At 46.0% G+C, this 19,773-nt stretch overlaps 1 protein-coding gene across 1 annotated transcript in view; it reads left to right on the top strand.

Moving 5' to 3' along the window:
• PRCP (prolylcarboxypeptidase) overlaps window positions 1-19,176 on the top strand; it is a 33,081-nt gene extending 13,905 nt beyond the window's left edge. The window contains exons 3-9 of the mRNA XM_083170251.1: window positions 153-254; window positions 374-552; window positions 707-864; window positions 5,052-5,224; window positions 5,545-5,709; window positions 14,418-14,605; window positions 18,217-19,176. Of these exons, the coding sequence (XP_083026377.1) occupies window positions 153-254; window positions 374-552; window positions 707-864; window positions 5,052-5,224; window positions 5,545-5,709; window positions 14,418-14,605; window positions 18,217-18,436 (1,185 nt within the window). The 3' untranslated portion in view covers window positions 18,437-19,176. The remainder of the gene's footprint in view (window positions 1-152; window positions 255-373; window positions 553-706; window positions 865-5,051; window positions 5,225-5,544; window positions 5,710-14,417; window positions 14,606-18,216) is intronic.
• The last annotated feature ends 597 nt before the right edge of the window (window positions 19,177-19,773 follow it).

The raw sequence follows: 19,773 nt of genomic DNA, 5'->3' as shown, positions 1-19,773 counted from the left end.
CCATCATCCTGAGCCATCGTTGCTCCAATCTGCCCGGTCTGCTACTTGTACGTCAACGTCTTACTTACGCTGTCTGCTAAAGCTGGATGTGATGTCATGTTCCAATTCAATGGCTATTCTAAAATCTCTATATCCGATCTCTCTCCTTCTAGGGGTTTATGTGGGATGTAGCGGAGGAGCTTGGCGCGCTGCTGGTGTTTGCAGAGCACCGCTATTATGGAGAGTCTATGCCGTTTGGTAACCTGTCGTACAGTGTAAGTATTTCCTTGGTCTATATAGCCTGGGATTGTATCACCCTTCTCGGTCAGACTGAGCGCTGATTAATCGTCTCAACCTGCGAGCACCACCAACTGTCCACCTTCTTCTGTTCTAGGACCCGAAACACTTGAACTATCTGACCTCTGAGCAGGCCCTTGCCGACTTTGCTGTGTTAATACGGTTCCTTAAAGAGAGCGCTGATGCCAGGAGCAGCGCAGTGATCGCCATTGGAGGGTCTTATGGAGGCATGTTGGCGGCCTGGCTGCGGATGAAGTACCCTCACGTTGTAGTGGGGTAGGTGCTGATGTTAATCGGGGATCCCTTGGTCAGGTCACTAGAGGGGCTGCTTCTTGCCCATTTCTGGGTTAGGGTATGATGGGATTTTTTTGTGGGGGTAATTATTTTTTTTTTATGCTGCAAGGAATCCTCTTCTGTCCCTTTCTAACAGGGCTCTGGCAGCTTCGGCACCTATTTGGCAATTTGAGGATTTGGTTCCTTGCAACTTATATTACCAAATTGTAACAAACGACTTCAAGAAGAGTGGCGCTGGCTGCGATGAGAGTATCTCCAAGTCCTGGTCAGCCATAAACCGCATGGCGGGGTCTGGTAAGCATGAAGCTCTACATAAGGGTACAGAAACTCGACATGTAATAGGTCAACAGGGCAGAGCCGGCCTTATCCAATTTGGTGCCCTAGGCAAGATTTTTTTTGATGCCCCCTAGCAGATGATACCACCACAAAATTTAGTCGCCATCGCCATCCCCTGCTCCCGTGCCATCTGTGTGTCGGAAGGGTGCGTGCGTCCCCTTCCGACGGTGCTGCCCTCGGTTGCCCCGGGCGAACGCACCCCCCGCAGCCTCCCCGGGTCCCCCCAGCCCCCCTCGAGCGGCGAGGCGGACAGTATTGCGTCTGCCTCGCCGCCCGGATACTGAGACGCACGTGCGTGGGGGACGCACGCGCATCTCAGTCAGATGGAGCGCCGTGTTGCTGGCTCCGTATGTATGTATGTATGTATGTGTGTGTGTGTGTATGTGTGTGTATATATATATATATATTAGTGTAGGTATCAAGATCAAGTCCCCAGACTCAAGACTCACAGTTACACTGGCTGGCTGGAAGAATCACAGGGGCAAGGCACAGGCGCTGATGATGGTGGCGTTTCACCTGCCACCATACACTCCATTTGCTGCTGCGTGGCTCACTGTCGCTGTCCCTCCTCCACTACTCCCAGCACGCGCCGCGGCGGCTGGAGGAGGTGGGATGTGAGGGCGAGCACTGAGCCGCCTGCCGCCTGCGTCACCGCGTGTGTCACGTGGGGGTGCGCCGCGGCTGGCCGGGCGGATGTGAAAACATTAAGCTGCGCCTGTGCCCGACATCATTGCGAGGGCAGTGGGCAGCGGGCGGGGGGGGGGGGGGCTGCTGCGGCGCGTGAGCCACTACTGTACAGTACGAGTGTGACCTGCGGTATGTCTCCCAGCCCCAGCTTAACGCAATGCTGCCCCTAGGCATAAGCTGCTGCCCTAGGCAATTGCCTAGCCTGCCTATGCCTAGGGCCGGCCCTGCAACAGGGTCAAAATAAAAAAGGTAGTCCTATGAAAAGAAAAAATAAGGAACAGCGCTGTGCTGAATAAAATATGATTTATTAAAAGATTAACACATTAATGGGCAACTTTAGACAGACAAGACTCACAAACATATAGATTAATAACTCCCCATCTTGTTTAACCGGTTATTTCAAGCAGGCAATTCTGGGATTACTGTCCGTTTCTTTTGAAACAAGTTAATACTGTAGGGTTAGTATTAAAAGTCACAATTTCCACTTCATGTGCACATTGAAAAGTGGTTTATACGTATTTGTATTCCAAAGGTGTCACAGCTAGTGGGGTGCGGCTTGCAGCTACCACCGAACTTCTCTGGCCGCTGGCTTTACGGTCATATCCGAGATGCGTTCGTCGGCCCTGTCTATTGGCAGCCTCTGTGTCCTCTCTACGCGTTTCTCCGCCTTAATGCTTCTCAGCGCCTTCTTTAGGAGATGTGACACATCTCCTGAAGAAGGCGCAGAGAAACGCGTAGAGAGGTGGTAGCTGCAAGCCGCACCCCACTAGCTGTGACACCTTTGGAATACAAATACGTATAAACCACTTTTCAATGTGCACATGAAGTGGGAATTGTGACTTTTAATACTAACCCTACAGTATTAACTTGTTTCAAAAGAAACGGACAGTAATCCCAGAATTGCATGCTTGAAATAACCGGTTAAACAAGTTGGGGGGTTATTAACCCCTTCCCGACGAGGCCTTTTTTGTTAATTTTTTTTTTTTTTTTTCCTCCTTGCGTTCAAATAAGCGTAACTTTTTTTTAATTTTCCGGCTATATAGACACATGAGGGCTTTTTTTTTGCGGGACAAGTTGTACTTTTTAATGGTACCATTTACTATACCGTATAATATTCTGGGGAATCAGGAAATAATTCAATGTGGGGTAAAAAAAAAAAAAAACGCCATTCCACAATTTTGCGCTGGTTACGGTTTTTTTGGAGTTCATAGTTCGTTTAAAATGATGGGTTATCTTTATTCTATGGGTCGTTACGATTCTGGTGATACCAAACTTATATAGTTTTCGTTACGTTTTAGCACTAAAAAAAACAAATAGAACATTTTACGGTTTTTCTAATTTGCGTCGCGTCGCCATGTTCTGCGGCTTATAACTTTTTTATTTTTCCACCTACGGACCTGGGTGAGGGCTCATTTTTTGCGGGCTGAAGTGTACTTTTTAATTAATACCATTATGGGATATGTGCGACTTTCTGATCTCTTTTAGTTACATTTTTTTGGGTAGGCGATGCGACCAAAAAACGTAGTTTTGGCGTTGGGAATTATTTTCCGTTTACGCCTTTAACCGTGCGGGATAACTAATGTTATATTTTAATAGATCGGACTTTTAGGAACGCGGCGATACCAAATATGTGTATTTTTTTATTTTTTATTTATTTTTATTTGTGAAATGGGGAAAGCGGGGTGATTTGAACTTTTAATATTTTTTTTTTTTTTTTTTACTTTTACTACAAGGCCCCCTAGTGTACTTGACCACTAGGGGGCGAGATCGCCTGTACTAGGTTCAGCCATAGAGCTCTATGGCTGAACATAGTGATTTTCAGCACTTCCTATTACATCCTGCCTCAGGCAGGATGTAATAGGTATGCTGACATGGCCAGCACAGGGGTCTACATTAGACCCCTGGCTGCCATGGCAACCGATCGGCACCCTCCGATCTCGCCGCGGGGGGCCCCGATCGGCGCCGGAGGGGGGCGCCCCCCCTCCGATCAGCTATTTAAGCACTGCGGGCGCTTTGCCCGCGGTGCTTAAAGGGTTAAACGGCCACGATCGGCGAACTCGCCGCTCGTGGCCGTGAGAGCAGGGACCTGGCTGTAATATACAGCCATTACCTGCTCTCTTTCAAGCCAGCTCACTCCGTGAGCTGGCTTGATTCCCCCGCAACCGACACATGACGTGTATATATACGTCATGTGTCGGGAAGGGGTTAATCTATATGTTTGTGAGTCTTGTCTGTCTAATGTTGGCCATTAATGTGTTAATCTTTTAATAAATCATATTTTATTCAGCACAGCGCTGTTCCTTATTTTTTCTCTGTGGCATCACCTTAAAGGGGTTTTGGTAATCCCCCTTTCTTGGTTCAGCAGCAGTGCAGAATAATTCAATCAGCACTCAATATCACTTGTGTTGTTTAGTCCTATGAATAGGTTGACATGAGTCCCCAATTGGTTTGCCATGCTTTGGGCTCGGTGTTTCCCTAGACTTGGCACACTATTACTCAAGCCGGTTAAAATAAGCAAAATCATGAAACTCATGTCGACCTTTGACCCTGTTGACTTACTGTATGGTGTCCTTTTTAGAGTAGACCTATTGAGACACTGTAGATTTAACTAGTACAGAATATATCTGCTGACGTGACTTCTAATGACAAGTCCAAAATGGCTGGGTGACCAAAGCGGCTGCCCAATACCCGCTCAGACAGTCTTCTGAATGATACCAACCAAATGGTAGTCTGGCCAGTGACTGCCAAGTACCCTGGCTACCATCCATATTGCCAACCTGTCTAGCTTATCCACAATTATGTATACCATATGGCACATAGTTCTAGGAGGTCAACCTGAGTGCCCGGATCGGCCTACCATGGGCATCCTAATATAATCCTACTCCTTGATGGGGCCTTGAAATGGGCATGCAGTGGGTGGATTTTTGGATGAATCTTGCAGATTTCCGCATACAACTTGTGTTCCATTGAAAGAAAACAGAGATTTGAGCCACTCTTTACGTGAAATGGGCGGTGATCAACCCTCTGGATTGCTCTGAACTTTTCCTTTTAGTGGTTGTGCCGTGGCAGGTACATTAACTTCAGTAGCATGCACATCTGGATTGGAAGCCTAGGAGATGAACATCCTGGTACTAATGACAACTGTTGCGAATGCAACTGGTAAAAACAGTGGGTGGGACTGATTTCTGCACGCAGACACACAGGTGTTGGGTGTACGCCAGGAGATTGTGGTATAAACTAGTACATAGGCCAAATGTTCTCAAAATCCAACTTAATTTCCGCCATGTCTACTGTCACTAGTGATCTTCAACAGGGTCGTTACTGGACACCAGATCTGCCTCAGCCACTCTCTTAACAAAACCTGACTCCTGCTGTGCAGATTGCGAGTAATGTTTTAACAAATGAACGCGTTTCAGGATTGATAGAATCTTACACTACCGGTTTCCCCTCTCTGATAGATGAAGGCATCCGGTGGCTCTCCAACGCGTTCCACTTGTGCTCTCCACTCAAGTGCAAGGATGATGTCACAGCATTCAAAAACTGGCTGAGCGAGACCTGGGTGAACCTGGCAATGGTGGACTATCCGTACCCAGCCAACTTCCTGGAGCCGCTGCCTGCCTGGCCTATTAAGGTAACTTTTGTTGTTTTGTTTTGAGATTCTTCATAGACAAAGGTCTAGGGCCGCTAAATATCCAAATTCAGGTCTAGTCATGATGAGCAACAAGTGCTGAAGGCCTATTAAAGGGTCTGTAACCTCTAGAGTCGATCACTGAATAAGCCCATAGCACAGGCCATACCACAAGTATCGCTTGCTCCCAAGACCTGCTGACCAGTGCCCACAAATGAAGTCTAGAGGGAATATGGGTAAGAGAAACCGTAGATCTCTGAATGGAGTGTTCTACATCTTTATTTATAACCCCGTTATCTCTTTCATATTCTCTGCTCCTGTAGGTGGTCTGCAGGTTTTTGAAGAACCCCAAACTTGAGGACAAGGCACTTTTACAGAATATCTTCCAGGCGATCAATGTGTACTATAACTATACTGGGGACACGCCCTGCCTCAACACCTCTCAGACCGCCGTGGGGAGCCTGGACGACCTTGGCTGGAGTTACCAGGTAAAGTTAGGGATGACCATCATTGATTCAAAGTTGTTGATGGTCAATGTAGAATAGTTTTGTCATCGATGAGGGGAAAACCAGATGGTTTTCCTCCATCGATGTCAAGCATAAACAAATAGGGTACTTATGTATTATCTGGGCTCCCATGTTAAATGCACCCCATTTTTTCATACCCCTACTATCCAACTACGCATGGAGTAGATTTTATATAGTGTGGCGAGCGCAGCGAGCCACCGTGCCCGAAGCGTGGCGAGGGGCCGCGGTCTCATAAGAAAAACGGGAGCCCAGATATTACATAAGTACCACAAATAGTTTATTTTACGATCCCCATGGCAGCCATAACACTGGGATATCCTCCCTTCTCCTAGTTCAGACAGAATGTTTTTCAGGGACCGCCCACCTTGGGTATAATAGCCTCCTCCTCCCTCTCCTCTGTGTCTTTTCTTTCTGTCTCCGTTAGTTAGACAGTACAGGGTATTTTATTTGTTTGAGCGGGTGCCTCAGAATCAGCCTCAGCTGACGGGTAGCTGCCCGGGAAGAAGAGGAGCTGAAAGGAGTGTGGACTGGGTCCTGCCGTACAGCTAAGTATACCTGCCTAAGTAAACAAACTGCCAGCATAACAACGCTGTTTGGTACCTGTAGTGCGCCGGCGCGCGCGCAGGGAGAAGACGGAGTGGTCTCTTGCTGGGCTCAGGCAGGAGCTGTGGCAGAGGCGCAGCAGCGTCTGGAGGTGGCTGGCTTACAGCAGTCATAGCGGCAGTAGGACTTGTAGCAAACGCCGCAGGCAGAAGGGGCGGAAACACGCTGATGCCGCACTTCCGCCCAGCGTGCTCACAGGTGCACGGGCTAAAACATCCCCCGGGTACTCGGCTGGATGTATTGGTTCCACATGGCTATGCTTGGAGCGGTCAGAGAGGAGAGCGCAGGGTTAAAGCGCGCTATTTAAACCTGTATTGCCAGCAGACTGTCACTCGTGTCGGGAGTCTGCTAGGCTGGTCAGAGATGGATCTACCTTCTTCCCCTAAGCCTGTTGATGCCCAATTGAGGTAACCCTGGTTTTATGGGCATTAGATTGTTTATTTAAGCTTAGATAGTAATTATCCTTTTTATTATAGTGTGCCTTCTTCACCGGTGCCTAAAAAGAGGACTGCAAAGAAGAAAGTGGTGTCATGTACTTGCATGACATGTGACATGTTATTCTCATCTGTGGACAAAGCCACAGTGTGTGGAAAATGCCTGCAAACCCAGTCAAAAATCACTAAACAAGTGGAACAGACGGATGTATTAAAGAACTTGATGGAATGGATGAAAAATTCATTTGTGTCCAAGGAAGAGTTTGTACAAAGTCAAAATCCTAAAAGATCCAGAGAGCAAGCAGAGTTATCACAAGAAGTAGATGATTATCTAACTGAAGCTGTAGAAAAAGAGGATTCTGAGGATGAACCTGGGGAAACTGAGGATTCCAGGTCATTTAATTTGGAGATAGTAGAGAATTTGCTAAAAAAGATCTACAAAGCAATGAACTTTAAAGAGCCGGTGGACACGGAGGAAGATAATCCACTGTTCCAAGACAAACCTAAAAAGAACAGGTGCTTCCCAGTACATAAAATGATTAGGGACTTGATAACCAAGGAATGGTCTAACATCGATAAAAGAACAGGTACGAATAATAGATTAGAGAGAATGTATCCATATAAGGATGAGGAGCTCCTCAAGTGGTGTCTGGTCCCTAAAGTGGATGGTGCGGTAGCAGAGATTGTATCCAAAACCACAATCCCAGTAGAAGATGGCGCAACGTTTAGGGATCCTATGGACAGAAAGATGGAGAACGCTTTACGCAAGATACATGCTACAGCTGCTACATCTCTCGAGGCGAGTGTGGCTACAGCATCGGTGGTGAGAGCGCTTAGGCTGTGGTCAACTAACTTGCATACGGACGTTGAGGAGCGTATTTCAAAACAATACTTAATCAAGAGTGTGGAGATCATGCAAAAGGGCATAGAATATCTATGCGAATCCTCTCTAGATACAGTCTCATTGGCAGCAAAAACTATGGCAGCGGGCGTTTCAGCAAGGCGAGCCTTATGGCTGAAGCCATGGAGTGCGGACGCAGGGTCTAAGAATAGACTGATTACGCTCCCATTTGAAGGTACCTACTTGTTTGGGTCTAAACTGGACAGTATGATCCAGAAACTGTCTGGGGGGAAATCGACCAGGTTACCCCAAGACAAAAGAAATAAATTCCCTATTCCGAATGTTGGCAAACAGAGTTATAGAGATGCGAAGAGCTACAGGCCGGGGCGGCCGTTCTTCAGAAGAGGCACCGCCAGTACATCCAGACAAACTTTCCGCCAGTCCTTTCGGAGAGGGGGAAGGTCATGACTATCCACTGAAGGTGGGAGCAAGATTGTTAAGGTTTGCGGAGATCTGGAGAGAGACCATAAGGGACAGATGGGTCCTGGACATTGTCAACAACGGGTACAAGATAGAATTTATGAAGGTACCCTATTGCAACAGGTTCCTGGTCTCAAAGACTCCAAAAGACATAAGACAAAGGAAAGAGCTACTATTGAAGATCCAGCAGTTGCTGGAAATAGAAGCTATAGAAACAGTACCAGAAACTCAAAGGAGGAAAGGGTTCTACTCGAACCTGTTTTTAGTGAAAAAGAGCACAGGTGGCTTCAGGACCATCTTGGATCTGAGGGACCTCAACACATGGGTGAAGACTCTGAAATTCCGTATGGAATGTGTGAGATCGATTATGATGGGGCTGAAGAAAGGCGAGTTCTTAGCGTCAATAGACTTGCGAGATGCCTACTACCATGTACCAGTGTGTCATCGAGACAGAAGATTTCTCCGATTTTCGGTAATGGGGAGTCACTTCCAATTTACATGCATTCCCTTTGGCCTCAAGACATCGCCCAGAGTCTTCACGAAGGTGTTGGTAACCCTAATGGCGGAACTGAGACAACAGCAGATCCAGATCTGGCCATACCTGGACGACCTTCTGGTGACGGGAGAATCCAAGGAAAGGGTGCAAAAAGATATCGAGACAACTATCAATTTCCTTCAGAGGCACGGATGGGTGGTCAACCTAGAGAAGAGCCAGCTGGTCCCGTGTCAAAAGATACAGTTTCTAGGTTTGAGAATAGACACTGGAAAGTTCACAGTAGCCTTGTCAGTGGAGAGGTGCGTAAGAATCCATCACTTAGCAAAGTCTCTGTTTCTAAAGAAGAGATCTCCTTTGTGTCAGGTGTTCCAGCTATTGGGCATGATGGCATCGTGCATCCAGATAATACCGTGGGCCCAATGGAGAATGAGAACTCTCCAGTGGCAGTTTCTTCACTATTCAAGAGACAGGAACAGCGAAAAGCAACTTGTGTCCTTACACGACAAGACGAAGAGGTCACTGCTGTGGTGGACAAGGGGTCTGGAAGCAAAGTACACAAACCTGGAAAACCCGGAGTACCTAATTCTGACAACAGACGCAAGTATGTTGGGCTGGGGTGCCCACCTTCAATCAAGATCTGTTCAGGGAACTTGGTCGACAGAAGAGAGTCAGAGATCCTCCAATGTGAGGGAGTTACTGGCCGTCTGGAGATCGATAGAGAAGCTGTCCCAAGTCATTCAAGGTTCGCACCTGAGGGTCATGTCAGACAACAAAACTGTAGTTTCATACTTGAACCACCAGGGGGGCACAAGAGCAAGGAGACTGATGATGGTCTCAGAGAAAATTCTGGTCTGGGCAGAGGCGAATCTTCAGTCAATATCAGCGGTATACATTCCGGGATCGGAAAACGTACTAGCAGACTTCCTAAGTCGCAGGGAGGTGCTTCCCGGAGAATGGGAGATAAGCAGGACAACATTCAACTCAATTGTGACAAGATTTGGTCTCCCAGAGATAGATCTCATGGCGACGTTTGGCAACAGAAAGGTGAAGAACTTCTGCTCCAAATTCTATCACCCACAAGCCCTAGCTATGGATGCCTTTTCGATAAAATGGAAATTCAGGCTGGGATACGTGTTTCCCCCCATCCCAATGATAAGCAAGGTTCTGAAGAAAGTAGCAGAAGACAGGGTGGAGGTGATTATCGTCCTGCCGGACTGGCCCAGAAGACCGTGGTTCTCAAAGGTACTCAACATGAGGATACAAGAGCCATGGAGTATACCAGTGCAGACCAACCTGCTGACGCAAGGGCCAATCTGTCATCCAGATCCAGCTATATTTTCCTTAAAGGTGTGGAAATTGAGCGGAAGGTTCTGAAGAGGTACAATCTATCCAACTAAGTAGTGGGGATGATTCTGGAAGCCAGGAAGAAAGTGTCATCGTTAGTCTACTATAAAACTTGGCTAAAATTCCTAAGCTGGGGAAGCTTTAAGGAAGAATTCCACGAAATACCAACTTCAAAAGTGCTACAGTTCCTGATGGACGGCTTCAAGATGGGCCTAGCAACAGCTACGATTAAGTCACAAATCTCAGCTCTAAGTATTCTTCTGGACCGTAGTCTGGCGGAGGAGAAGATGGTCAATAAATTCTCTAGAGCCATGAGAAAGTTGCGTCCACCTGTAAGATCTCTAGTAGCTCCCTGGGATTTGAACCTAGTATTACAAATTCTGGCTAAAGAACCGTTTGAACCTTTATCAGAGATTCCGATGAAATTCCTGGTGTGGAAGGTGGTATTTCTCATTGCAGTAACGTCGGCAAGGAGGATTGGAGAACTGCAGGCCTTATGGATTGAAGAACCCTACTTAGTCATCTTCCCAGACAGGGTGGTTTTAAGAACAAACCCGAACTTCCTTCCAAAGGTTATATCTTCTTTCCACCTGAGCCAGGATATAGTTTTGCCGAGTTTCTTCCCAGAACCAGAAAATGAGGAGCAAGAGACTTTGCATATGCTAGACTTGGTGAGAGCTATATCCACGTACAAAGAGAGAACGGCCAGCATAAGGAAGACAAACCATTTATTCATTATCCCAGAGGGTCCGAGGAAAGGCTTATGTCCAGCCAAACAGACCATCTCTAGATGGGTCAGAGAAGTAATAATCTACGCCTATCAACACGAGGATAAAGTAGTACCTTCTATCATAAAGGCACACTCTACTAGGGCAATCTCAACGTCATGGGCTAAGAAGGCCAAAGCGTCGGTGAAGGACATTTGCCTGGCGGCAACATGGTCATCGCCCCATACGTTCTCGAAGCATTATGCCCTGGATATAACAACTGCCCACTTTGGGAACCATGTGTTAAATGAGGCTCTGTCAGTGAAAGCTAACTGATGAGAGTAATAAATCTTAACTGCATATATCATGGTCTCCCTCCCATTTTTTTGTGAGCTTGGGTATGTCCCAGTGTTATGGCTGCCATGGGGATCGTAAAAGAAAAGTGCGAATTATAACTCACCGATAATTCCTTTTCTTGTTAGAGATCCCATGGCAGCCATCTAGATCCCTCCCAGATATATGTGTTTTTCAGAAACCGATGGAAACGGAGACAAACGAAAGACACAGAGGAGAGGGAGGAGGAGGCTATTATACCCAAGGTGGGCGGTCCCTGAAAAACATTCTGTCTGAACTAGGAGAAGGGAGGATATCCCAGTGTTATGGCTGCCATGGGATCTCTAACAAGAAAAGGAATTATCGGTGAGTTATAATTCGCACTTTTTTATTTTATTTTTTCCACCAAGGGGCGGGACATGGAGCATAGCTCCTTCCCTGACACCAGTGAAACCATGCCCCCATGTTTTGATTGGCACACAGGCCAATTCGTCAAAGAAAAGGGATGACCTTCGATAGGTAAAAGCATCGATAGTAATCCATTGCATAGTATGACGCTATCAATGGCCAGTTGCTGCCAACAGGAAATCCCGCCCTGTGCAAGGCTGCAAATTGCTTGCAAAAATTTGCTAGATCGGCGATTAGCTCACCACCATATGATTTCCCAGTGTATGCAGTCTGTGCGTATCCTAGGACTTGGTGGCTGTGAAAGAAGCAGGATGATCGGGGCCGGAGCTAACATCACATGACTTCCTTGAAAATGTCTGGACACGCCTTTTTTTTTATCATGCTTTGATCTTTTGCAGTCCAAAACTTACCAGGAAAGACTAAAAGACCTAATATGGGGAAAGGGGGGACATGATAGAAACTTTCACATATATCAAGGGTTTTAACAAGGTCCAGGTGGGAGACATTCTTCACAGGAAGAGGAGCAACAGAACCCGAGGACATGCACTGACACTAGAGGGAGGGAGGTACCGGTGGGAGACATTCTTCACAGGAAGAGGAGCAGCAGAACACGAGGACATGCACTGACACTGGGGGGAGGAAGTTACAGGTGGGAGACATTCTTCACAGGAAGAGGAGCAGCAGAACACGGGGACATGCACTGACACTAGGGGGAGGGAGCCAGGAGGTACAGGTGGGAGACATTCTTCACAGGAAGAGGAGCAGCAGAACACGGGGACATGCACTGACACTAGAGGGAGGAAGGTACAGGTGGGAGACATTCTTCACAGGAAGAAGAGAAGCAGAACAGGAGGACATGCACTGACACTAGGGGGAGGGAGCCAGGAGGTACAGGTGGGAGACATTCTTCACAGGAAGAGGAGCAGCAGAACACGGGGACATGCACTGACACTAGAGGGACGAAGATTCAGTGGAAATCTGAGTAAAGCCCCGTACACACTGGGGAGATAAATTGCTCAGCCATATATTGCTAGCAATATATGGCTGAGCAATATTTTGCTCAGTGTCCCCTTTTCATCAGCGACCAGAGATGGGGAACCTCTGCCGGCGGTGCCGTAGAGGTAATCAGCTGGTCGCAGGCGCAAGCTCCTGCGACCAGCGATTAGAGTGGGGCAGAAAATGGGAGCGCGCACCCGGCGATTTATCGCCGGGGCACACTCCCATCACTGGCAATATGGTCGCCAGCGACCATATTCCCAGCGATATCAGCCCCTATCGCCCCCGTGTGTACACCGCATAAGAATTACTTCACAGAAAGAGTAGTGGAATAGCCTCCCATCAGAGGTGGTAGAGGCAAATACAGTAGTGCAATGTACACATGCTTGGGATAGGCATATTGATCTCCTTACAAAGAAAAAGGGATCAAATATGGTTTTAGGTAACATGTTTAAAAAGGGGCAGACTAGATGGGCCAAGTGGTTCTTACTAGTGCTAGGGCTGTTGAGCCTGACTAGACGTTGGACTTGGAAAGGGCTTAATTCTGATGATGTGCCCTTTTTTTATGTAGAGGTGTGGGGCTGTGTTCCCATCCACCCCTATGTTATGCAGCCCACACACGCATCGATTTTAGAATGCGTTTTGTACTTTTAAAGTACAAAACGCATCATGCGTACGATTATAGTGTTGTAGTAGCGCGTCGTGTGCGACGCGATGCTGTGCTATGCGCGTTCCCGTTGCTCGATTTTAGATGTCCTAAAAAGTATGTGCCGCAGGTACTTTTTAGGACATTATCGCACAGCATCGGGCTCTGCATAATACCGGCATACGAGCAGATGCTGCACGATGGTTTTTTTTTTTTTTTCCGAAATAATTACATACAAATAGTTATCAACAACTTTATTGCATGTTTAAAACATGTGAACTCGAACAAAAGAAAGGACAGAATAAGCCAGTGAAAAAGTGTGCTTAAATCGCACAGCATCGCATCGCAGACAGCAAAATAACCACCACATCGGGTCATGCTTAAATCTGGACGAAAAATTGTATAGAACCATTGTACAGCCAAAAACGCATAGCACTGTAATCGGTGCGTGTGTGGCCACCATTAGTCTTTCCCTGCAGCATTGATCACACTCCTTGAGCCAAGTGTCATGAATTAGCATTCAATAGAATTATTATTATTGACAGTTTCTTATATAGTGCACACATATTCCGCAGCGCTGTACAGAGTATATTTGAACAGTCACATCAGTCCCTGCCCCAGTGGAGCTTACAATCTATATTCCCTATGCGGATTTACTCCATCTCCTTCCCCCTCCCACATTCCCCCGCCCTCCTCCCCCAAGAAAAATCTATATTCCCTACCACATGTACACGCACACACAGAAATTCTAGGGTTAATTTTGTTGGGAGCCAATTAGCCTATCAGTATATTTTTGGATTGTGGGAGGAAGCCGGAGCACCCGAAGAAAACCCACGCAAGTACGGTGAGAATATACAAACTCTGCACAGTTAGGGCCAGGATGGGAATCGATCCCATTACCTCAGTGCTGTGAGGCAGTAATGCTAACCATTACACCATCCCCCTTTTTTAATGAGACTCTGTTGCAAATTTGCAACAATGTTTTTATTTTCTACCTACAACATGCACTGGGGGCAGATGTATTAAGCCTGGAGAAAAGAGAAATTCAAAAGTGAGAACACACCAGCCAAATCAACTTCTAATTGTTATTTTTTAAACCCAGCCTCTAACATGACAGTTGGGAGTTGATTTGGCTGGTGCGTTATCACCTTCTAATTTCTCCAGGCTTAAAACATCTGCACCAAGTTTACTCTACAAATTTCTTTACCGCTTCTTCCTTATGTGAATTGGAAACCCATTTTGGCTAGTGAAGAACATCTTTGGTGTAGAGAGAAGGGTCAGCTACACAACGCTGATGGCTTTGGCTGATGGCTTTGGCTGATGGCTTCCTGTAGTGTCTGGCACTACTGTACATCCTGACCCTTTGTGTTGTGCTCCTCAGGCCTGCACCGAGATGGTGATGCCGTTCTGCTCTGACGGGGTCACGGACATGTTTGAACCACAGTCGTGGAACTTTGAGGCCTTTTCAGAAGATTGCTATAAGCAGTGGGGGGTCCGTCCCCGTCCCTCCTGGATTACCTCTGTGTATGGTGGGAAGAACATCAGCTCCGCCAGCAATATAATATTCAGGTAAGATGGCCACCGGCGCAGTGATGGTTTCTGGACATTTTCTATGGTGTTCAAAGGAAAACTGAATCTTTAGGGTGGTGGTAACAACCTTCCAACTGCAAGCGGTGGTGGTGGGTTTCTCAGTAAGTCTGTTTAGAGCAGGGCTGGGCAACACCGGCCCTCCAGATGTTAATGAACTATACATCCCAGGATGCCTTGCATCAGTTTCAGCATGGCCACATAGCAAACCTAATGCAAAGCATCCTGGGATGTGAAGTTCATTAACATCTGGAGGGCCGGTGTTGCCCAGCCCTGGTTTAGAGTACCCTTCATTTAAAGGACAATACTAAGTTGTGTTACTGTTTCACCTATTCACCCTAATGTGACAATGGCCAAAGCCCACCCCAAGATTGTTTTGAGGGAAGCACAAGGGGTCAAGGTGCCCTTTAGAATATAAGAAACCATACAGTTCCAAGCAGAGAAATTGCTTTTTCAAGCCCAATTATTTTAGAGGCAAAGAACTTTGAGTTAATAGCTCATCAATGAAGGAGGTAGGGTCATCATAGTGGGTGGTGGGCTTAAACTAATCCTGCTCAGCTACAGCATGGTGACAGTGTGACGTTATATTGTACATGGTAACATAATGGATAAAGGGGGGCCATAGTATATCTATGTAGACTTTAGTAATGCTTTCGACACTGTCTCGCATTGCAGACTGCTAAATAAACTGGAAAGCTTGGGGTTAGATACTAAGATGGTTGAATGGATAAGATTTTGGTTGCAGGATAGGAAACAGAGTAAATGGATTGCAGTCACAGGAGGGAAGTGGAGTACCCCAGGGATCTGTAGTTTTTAAATACCTTTATTGCTGACTTTACAAATGGTATTGGACTGTAAGTATGCCTTTTTGTAGACGACACAAAGGTATGCAACAGGGTAGACACACCAGGAGGGGTAAAACAAATGATTGATGATCTAGGTAGATTAGAGGAATGGTCAAGAGCATGGCAACTACAGTTTGATGCCAAAAAATGCAAAATCATGCACTTGGGTCTCAGAAATCCAAAGACTAAATATAGTATAAATGGCACTATAATGGAAACTACTGAGGAAGAGAGGGATCTAGGTGTCACTATTTCAGGGGACTTAAAAGCAGGTAGGCAATGTAACACAGCAATGAAGAAGGCAAGTCAGATGCTTGGTTGCATAGGGAGAGGTATCAGCAGTAGAAAGAAAGAAGTAATAATGCCACTGTATAGGTCATTGGTACGATCTCATCTAGAGTATTGTGTTCAGTTCTGGAGGCCATATCTCCAGAAGGATATAAATACATTAGAGACTGAACAAAGAAGAGCAACTAAAATGGTGCATGGCCTACATCACAAAACGTACCAGGAAAGACTGAAAGATCTTAATATGTATACTTTAGAGCAGAGAAGGGAAAGGGGGGCATGATTTATTTATTTATAGCTTCTTATATAGCGCAGCGGATTCCGTTGCGCTTTACAATAGTAGACAGGGATAAAACAAACTGGGTAATAACAGACAGACTTGGGGGTTAGAGGGCCCTGCTGCAAGCTTACAATCTATAGGAATATAGGAGGGAAACAGAAGGACAGGCACCAGTAATAGCATAGCTTGTCGGTCCAGAAGGGAAGCTATATAATACATAAGTGCCTCGGAGGGTTATGCATGTAGAACTTAAATATGATAGGCTTGCCTGAAGAGGTGAGTTTTCAGGGAACGCTTGAAAGTTTGGAGACTGGTGGAGAGTCTTATTGTGCGTGGAAGGGCATTCCATAGGATGGGAGCAGCCCGATGAAAGTCCTGTAATAGTGAATGGGAGCTAGTGATCCGTGCAGAAGAGACGCAGATCTTGTGCAGAGCGGAGTGGTCCAGATGGGAGATATTGTGTGATAAGTAGAGAGATATATGCTGGTGCAGTGTAGTTAATAGCTTTATATGCGAGTAGAAGTGTTTTATATTGAATACGGTAATATACAGGCAACCAATGGAGGGACTGGCGGAGCGGATCAGCAGATGATGAGCGTCTTGCAAGGAAAATCAGCCTTGCAGCAGCATTTAAAATTGATTTGCAGTGGTGAGAGTCTGTTCTTGGGAAGACCAGTTAGGAGACTATTGCAATAATCAAAGCGGGATATAATGAGTGCATGGATAAGGGATTTAGTAGTGTCTTGTGTGAGCTAGGGTCACACAAGACCATGAAAGAAACTCTCACATATATCAAGGGTTTTACCAAGGTACAGGTGGGAGACATTCTTCACAGGAAGAGGAGCAGCAGAACACGAGGACATGCACTGAAACTATAGGGAGGAAGATTCAGGGGAAATGGGAGGAAGAACTACTTGACAGAAAGAGTAGTAGATAAGTGGAATAGCCTCCCATCAGAGGTGGTAGAGGCTAAAGGAGCATACACACGGGGTGATTTCAGCCCCTTTTCTAAGTGATCTGACTAGATCACTTAGACAAGGAGCACAGAATGATCCGTGTATGCCCTGTAGCGATGCCAATGCACGGTCCCACGCGTCGGTAGCGTACGCAGGGAAAGCCAGTGCTTGCATTGGCTTTCCCCGGATCGCGGGGCTTTAAATACAATATAAAGAGGCCGCTCAGCACAAAGCATCGCAATGTGCCGAGATGTGTGCTGAGCGTTCGTGCTACAGCATGCCGCTCAGCTGAAAGCAGGATCATCCCATGTGTACGGTTCTAAAGACTGTAGCACAATCTAAACATACACGGTAGACCTATGGACAAAGAATTAAGGATCAAATAGAGTTTAAGGGTAACAATATGGTTTCAGAAATGGCGCCTAGATGGGACGAATGGCTATTTGCCCTCAAGTTATATGATTGTCCTGTAGAAGTTCTGAGATGCTGCAGTGAATTTGTCAAAATTCGTGTGAAAATTGGCAGATCTTTTTATTTATCATAATAACCTGTAATGTTTCCTTATATAGGAAATATACCTTTGCACGTCTCAGAGGTTGGCACTCAAAGGGATAAACCCTCAGGAACTTTGGAATTATTCTCCACAAGCACCCTCTTGTGGCCATTCTCTGCAATAGCAATTTCCTTTTTATTGTATGGTTGATAAACCATATTATGGGAAACCTGGGTTCTTTGCTAGTTAATGACCCTTTTTTGTTTTGTCAGGGCTTAGATTTTTCCAAATAAGCAGCCATGTAATATTTCCAGCAGAGCACAAGCGCTTGTCTGACAAAATTGGTCCTTTTTACTAAATCCAAATGTATGTGTATAGAATAATAGGTTAATATGTTCTCACGGTTCTCCAACAAGTCCTACCTGCCACCTGCCCCACTTCTGGAGAGACGGTCCTGATTTTCACAGGCTGTCCCGCTCGTAGGGTGTCACTCTCAAAGTGTTGCTCTTCGGTTGCTGCAGTGTGGCCTTCTCCTACAGCACTTGGGGTGAGGAGGGGCTGTCTCTAAAATTGTATGTAATTCGTGTGTATTCAGAATGATTACAGTTCATACAATTGTAGACATTATTTTTAGAACTCCTTTTCAGGTTGTACTTCCCTTGTGGGGTACAGTGACAAAAAGTATAAAAACTTGTCAGTTAGTATTAGACTTTTTTTTTTTTCTTTTGCAGTAATGGTGATCTGGATCCGTGGTCAGCCGGTGGCGTGAAGGAAAGCCTCAGCGAGTCGCTTGTCGCCATCCTTATATCAGATGGGGCGCACCATCTGGACTTGCGCTCTAATAACGCGTATGACCCTAGGTCTGTGATCGAGGCTCGGGCTTTGGAAGTGTCCTACATGAAGAAATGGATACAAGAATACAGAAAGGAATTCAGCGTTGACTTGCTTTAAAAAAAAGTTTTGGGTGGATGAACGGTGATCTCCACCAAAGGGACCGCTGTGTACTCTGATTACTTCGATACAAAACCTTTTTTTTTTTTTTTTGTATTGTCCTATACCAAACTGTTGTAAACTGAGATCTCTGCTCCGTCCTCCGCTTCTGGAATTTGCGGAGCAAAATGTTGGTGGAGGGCGCGTGTAAAGTGGCATGACCTTTCTGGTGACACTTGAAGTATAACCGTGAGACGTGGGCAGTATGTGGAGACTTTTTGTAGAGTATGTTTGCACTTGTCCTTAAATTTTTGTTAATACATTCCTTGCGCGGCCAGCAAGAAAACTGGATATTTGTGTTCACATCTAAATTAAATGTTCACCGGAGTCGGCTCCTAACTGTCAAGTTACAGGCTGGGTTTGAAAAATAACAGGAGCTGATTGGCTGGTGCTTTATCACCAGGCTTAATACATCTGTCCCTGACTCGCTTATCCACAAACAATCTGACTGTTGCTTTGTGTCCACGTCTGAATTACTTTTACTTATCCAATCTGCAGTTGCTAAACGTTTTGTCAATTGGTAATTTGTACAATATTGGCACATCGCTAATGTAGAACTTTCTAATCGCCCCAAGGGGGGACTGGATCCTTCCGCTTGTAATCACCTGACCAGTTTTTGTTGCGTTCATTCCATTTTTATCTGTTTACATGGCTGAGAAATCACCACCCAGCAATAAAAACTAAAGATTAATTTTCCTACATGAATTTGCCTCTTTTATTCAGTGTTGCGGTGGTTCCCAGATGTTTTCTGGGAGCGTGTTCTGGATAATACATACAGATAGTGGTAGATACTCAAATTAGTTCAGTAATACCATTCAGGTGCATGCAAGGGAGGGGTTAATACTGAGTAAGTAACTAGACATTGGTTCCCCCAGCACACTGAGTGGTATTAGTAACCAATCTTGAACACTACATGATAATAGAATTCAGAGATATTGGTTACATATACCTGCGCAGGTGTATGATATGCCCCCAAGCCGCGTCAAGGCTTCTCTGTATATTGGGGGTCCCTAGCGCTATATCTAGGTGCAGGGTGTGGCACCCCAAAAACTATCATAAGGTAGGAAGCCCAGTGCTCTGGATAAGTGTTCTGGGTAATCTCTACCTGATATGGCACCTAGGTTGGCCTGGTGCTACCACGGTGCCGCTGCCTAGATTCACTTTGCCATTGGTGGGTGCAGTCGAAGGTAGCTAGGCTTTCCATGAGCCAACAAAGCTCACCCTACCTGCTTGGTATGTTGCAATAAAAGCTAAAGGCTGCTCTGCTGCAAAAAAATATAGGACCGTATTCAATGCGG

The sequence above is a fragment of the Crinia signifera genome, chromosome 2 (genome assembly GCF_055691185.1).
Source record: "Crinia signifera chromosome 2, ASM5569118v1, whole genome shotgun sequence".
In the NCBI taxonomy this organism is placed as follows: Eukaryota; Metazoa; Chordata; class Amphibia; order Anura; family Myobatrachidae; genus Crinia; species Crinia signifera.
The sequence above is the reverse complement of the archived record's forward strand: the minus strand, read 5'-3'. Positions and strand labels throughout refer to the sequence as shown.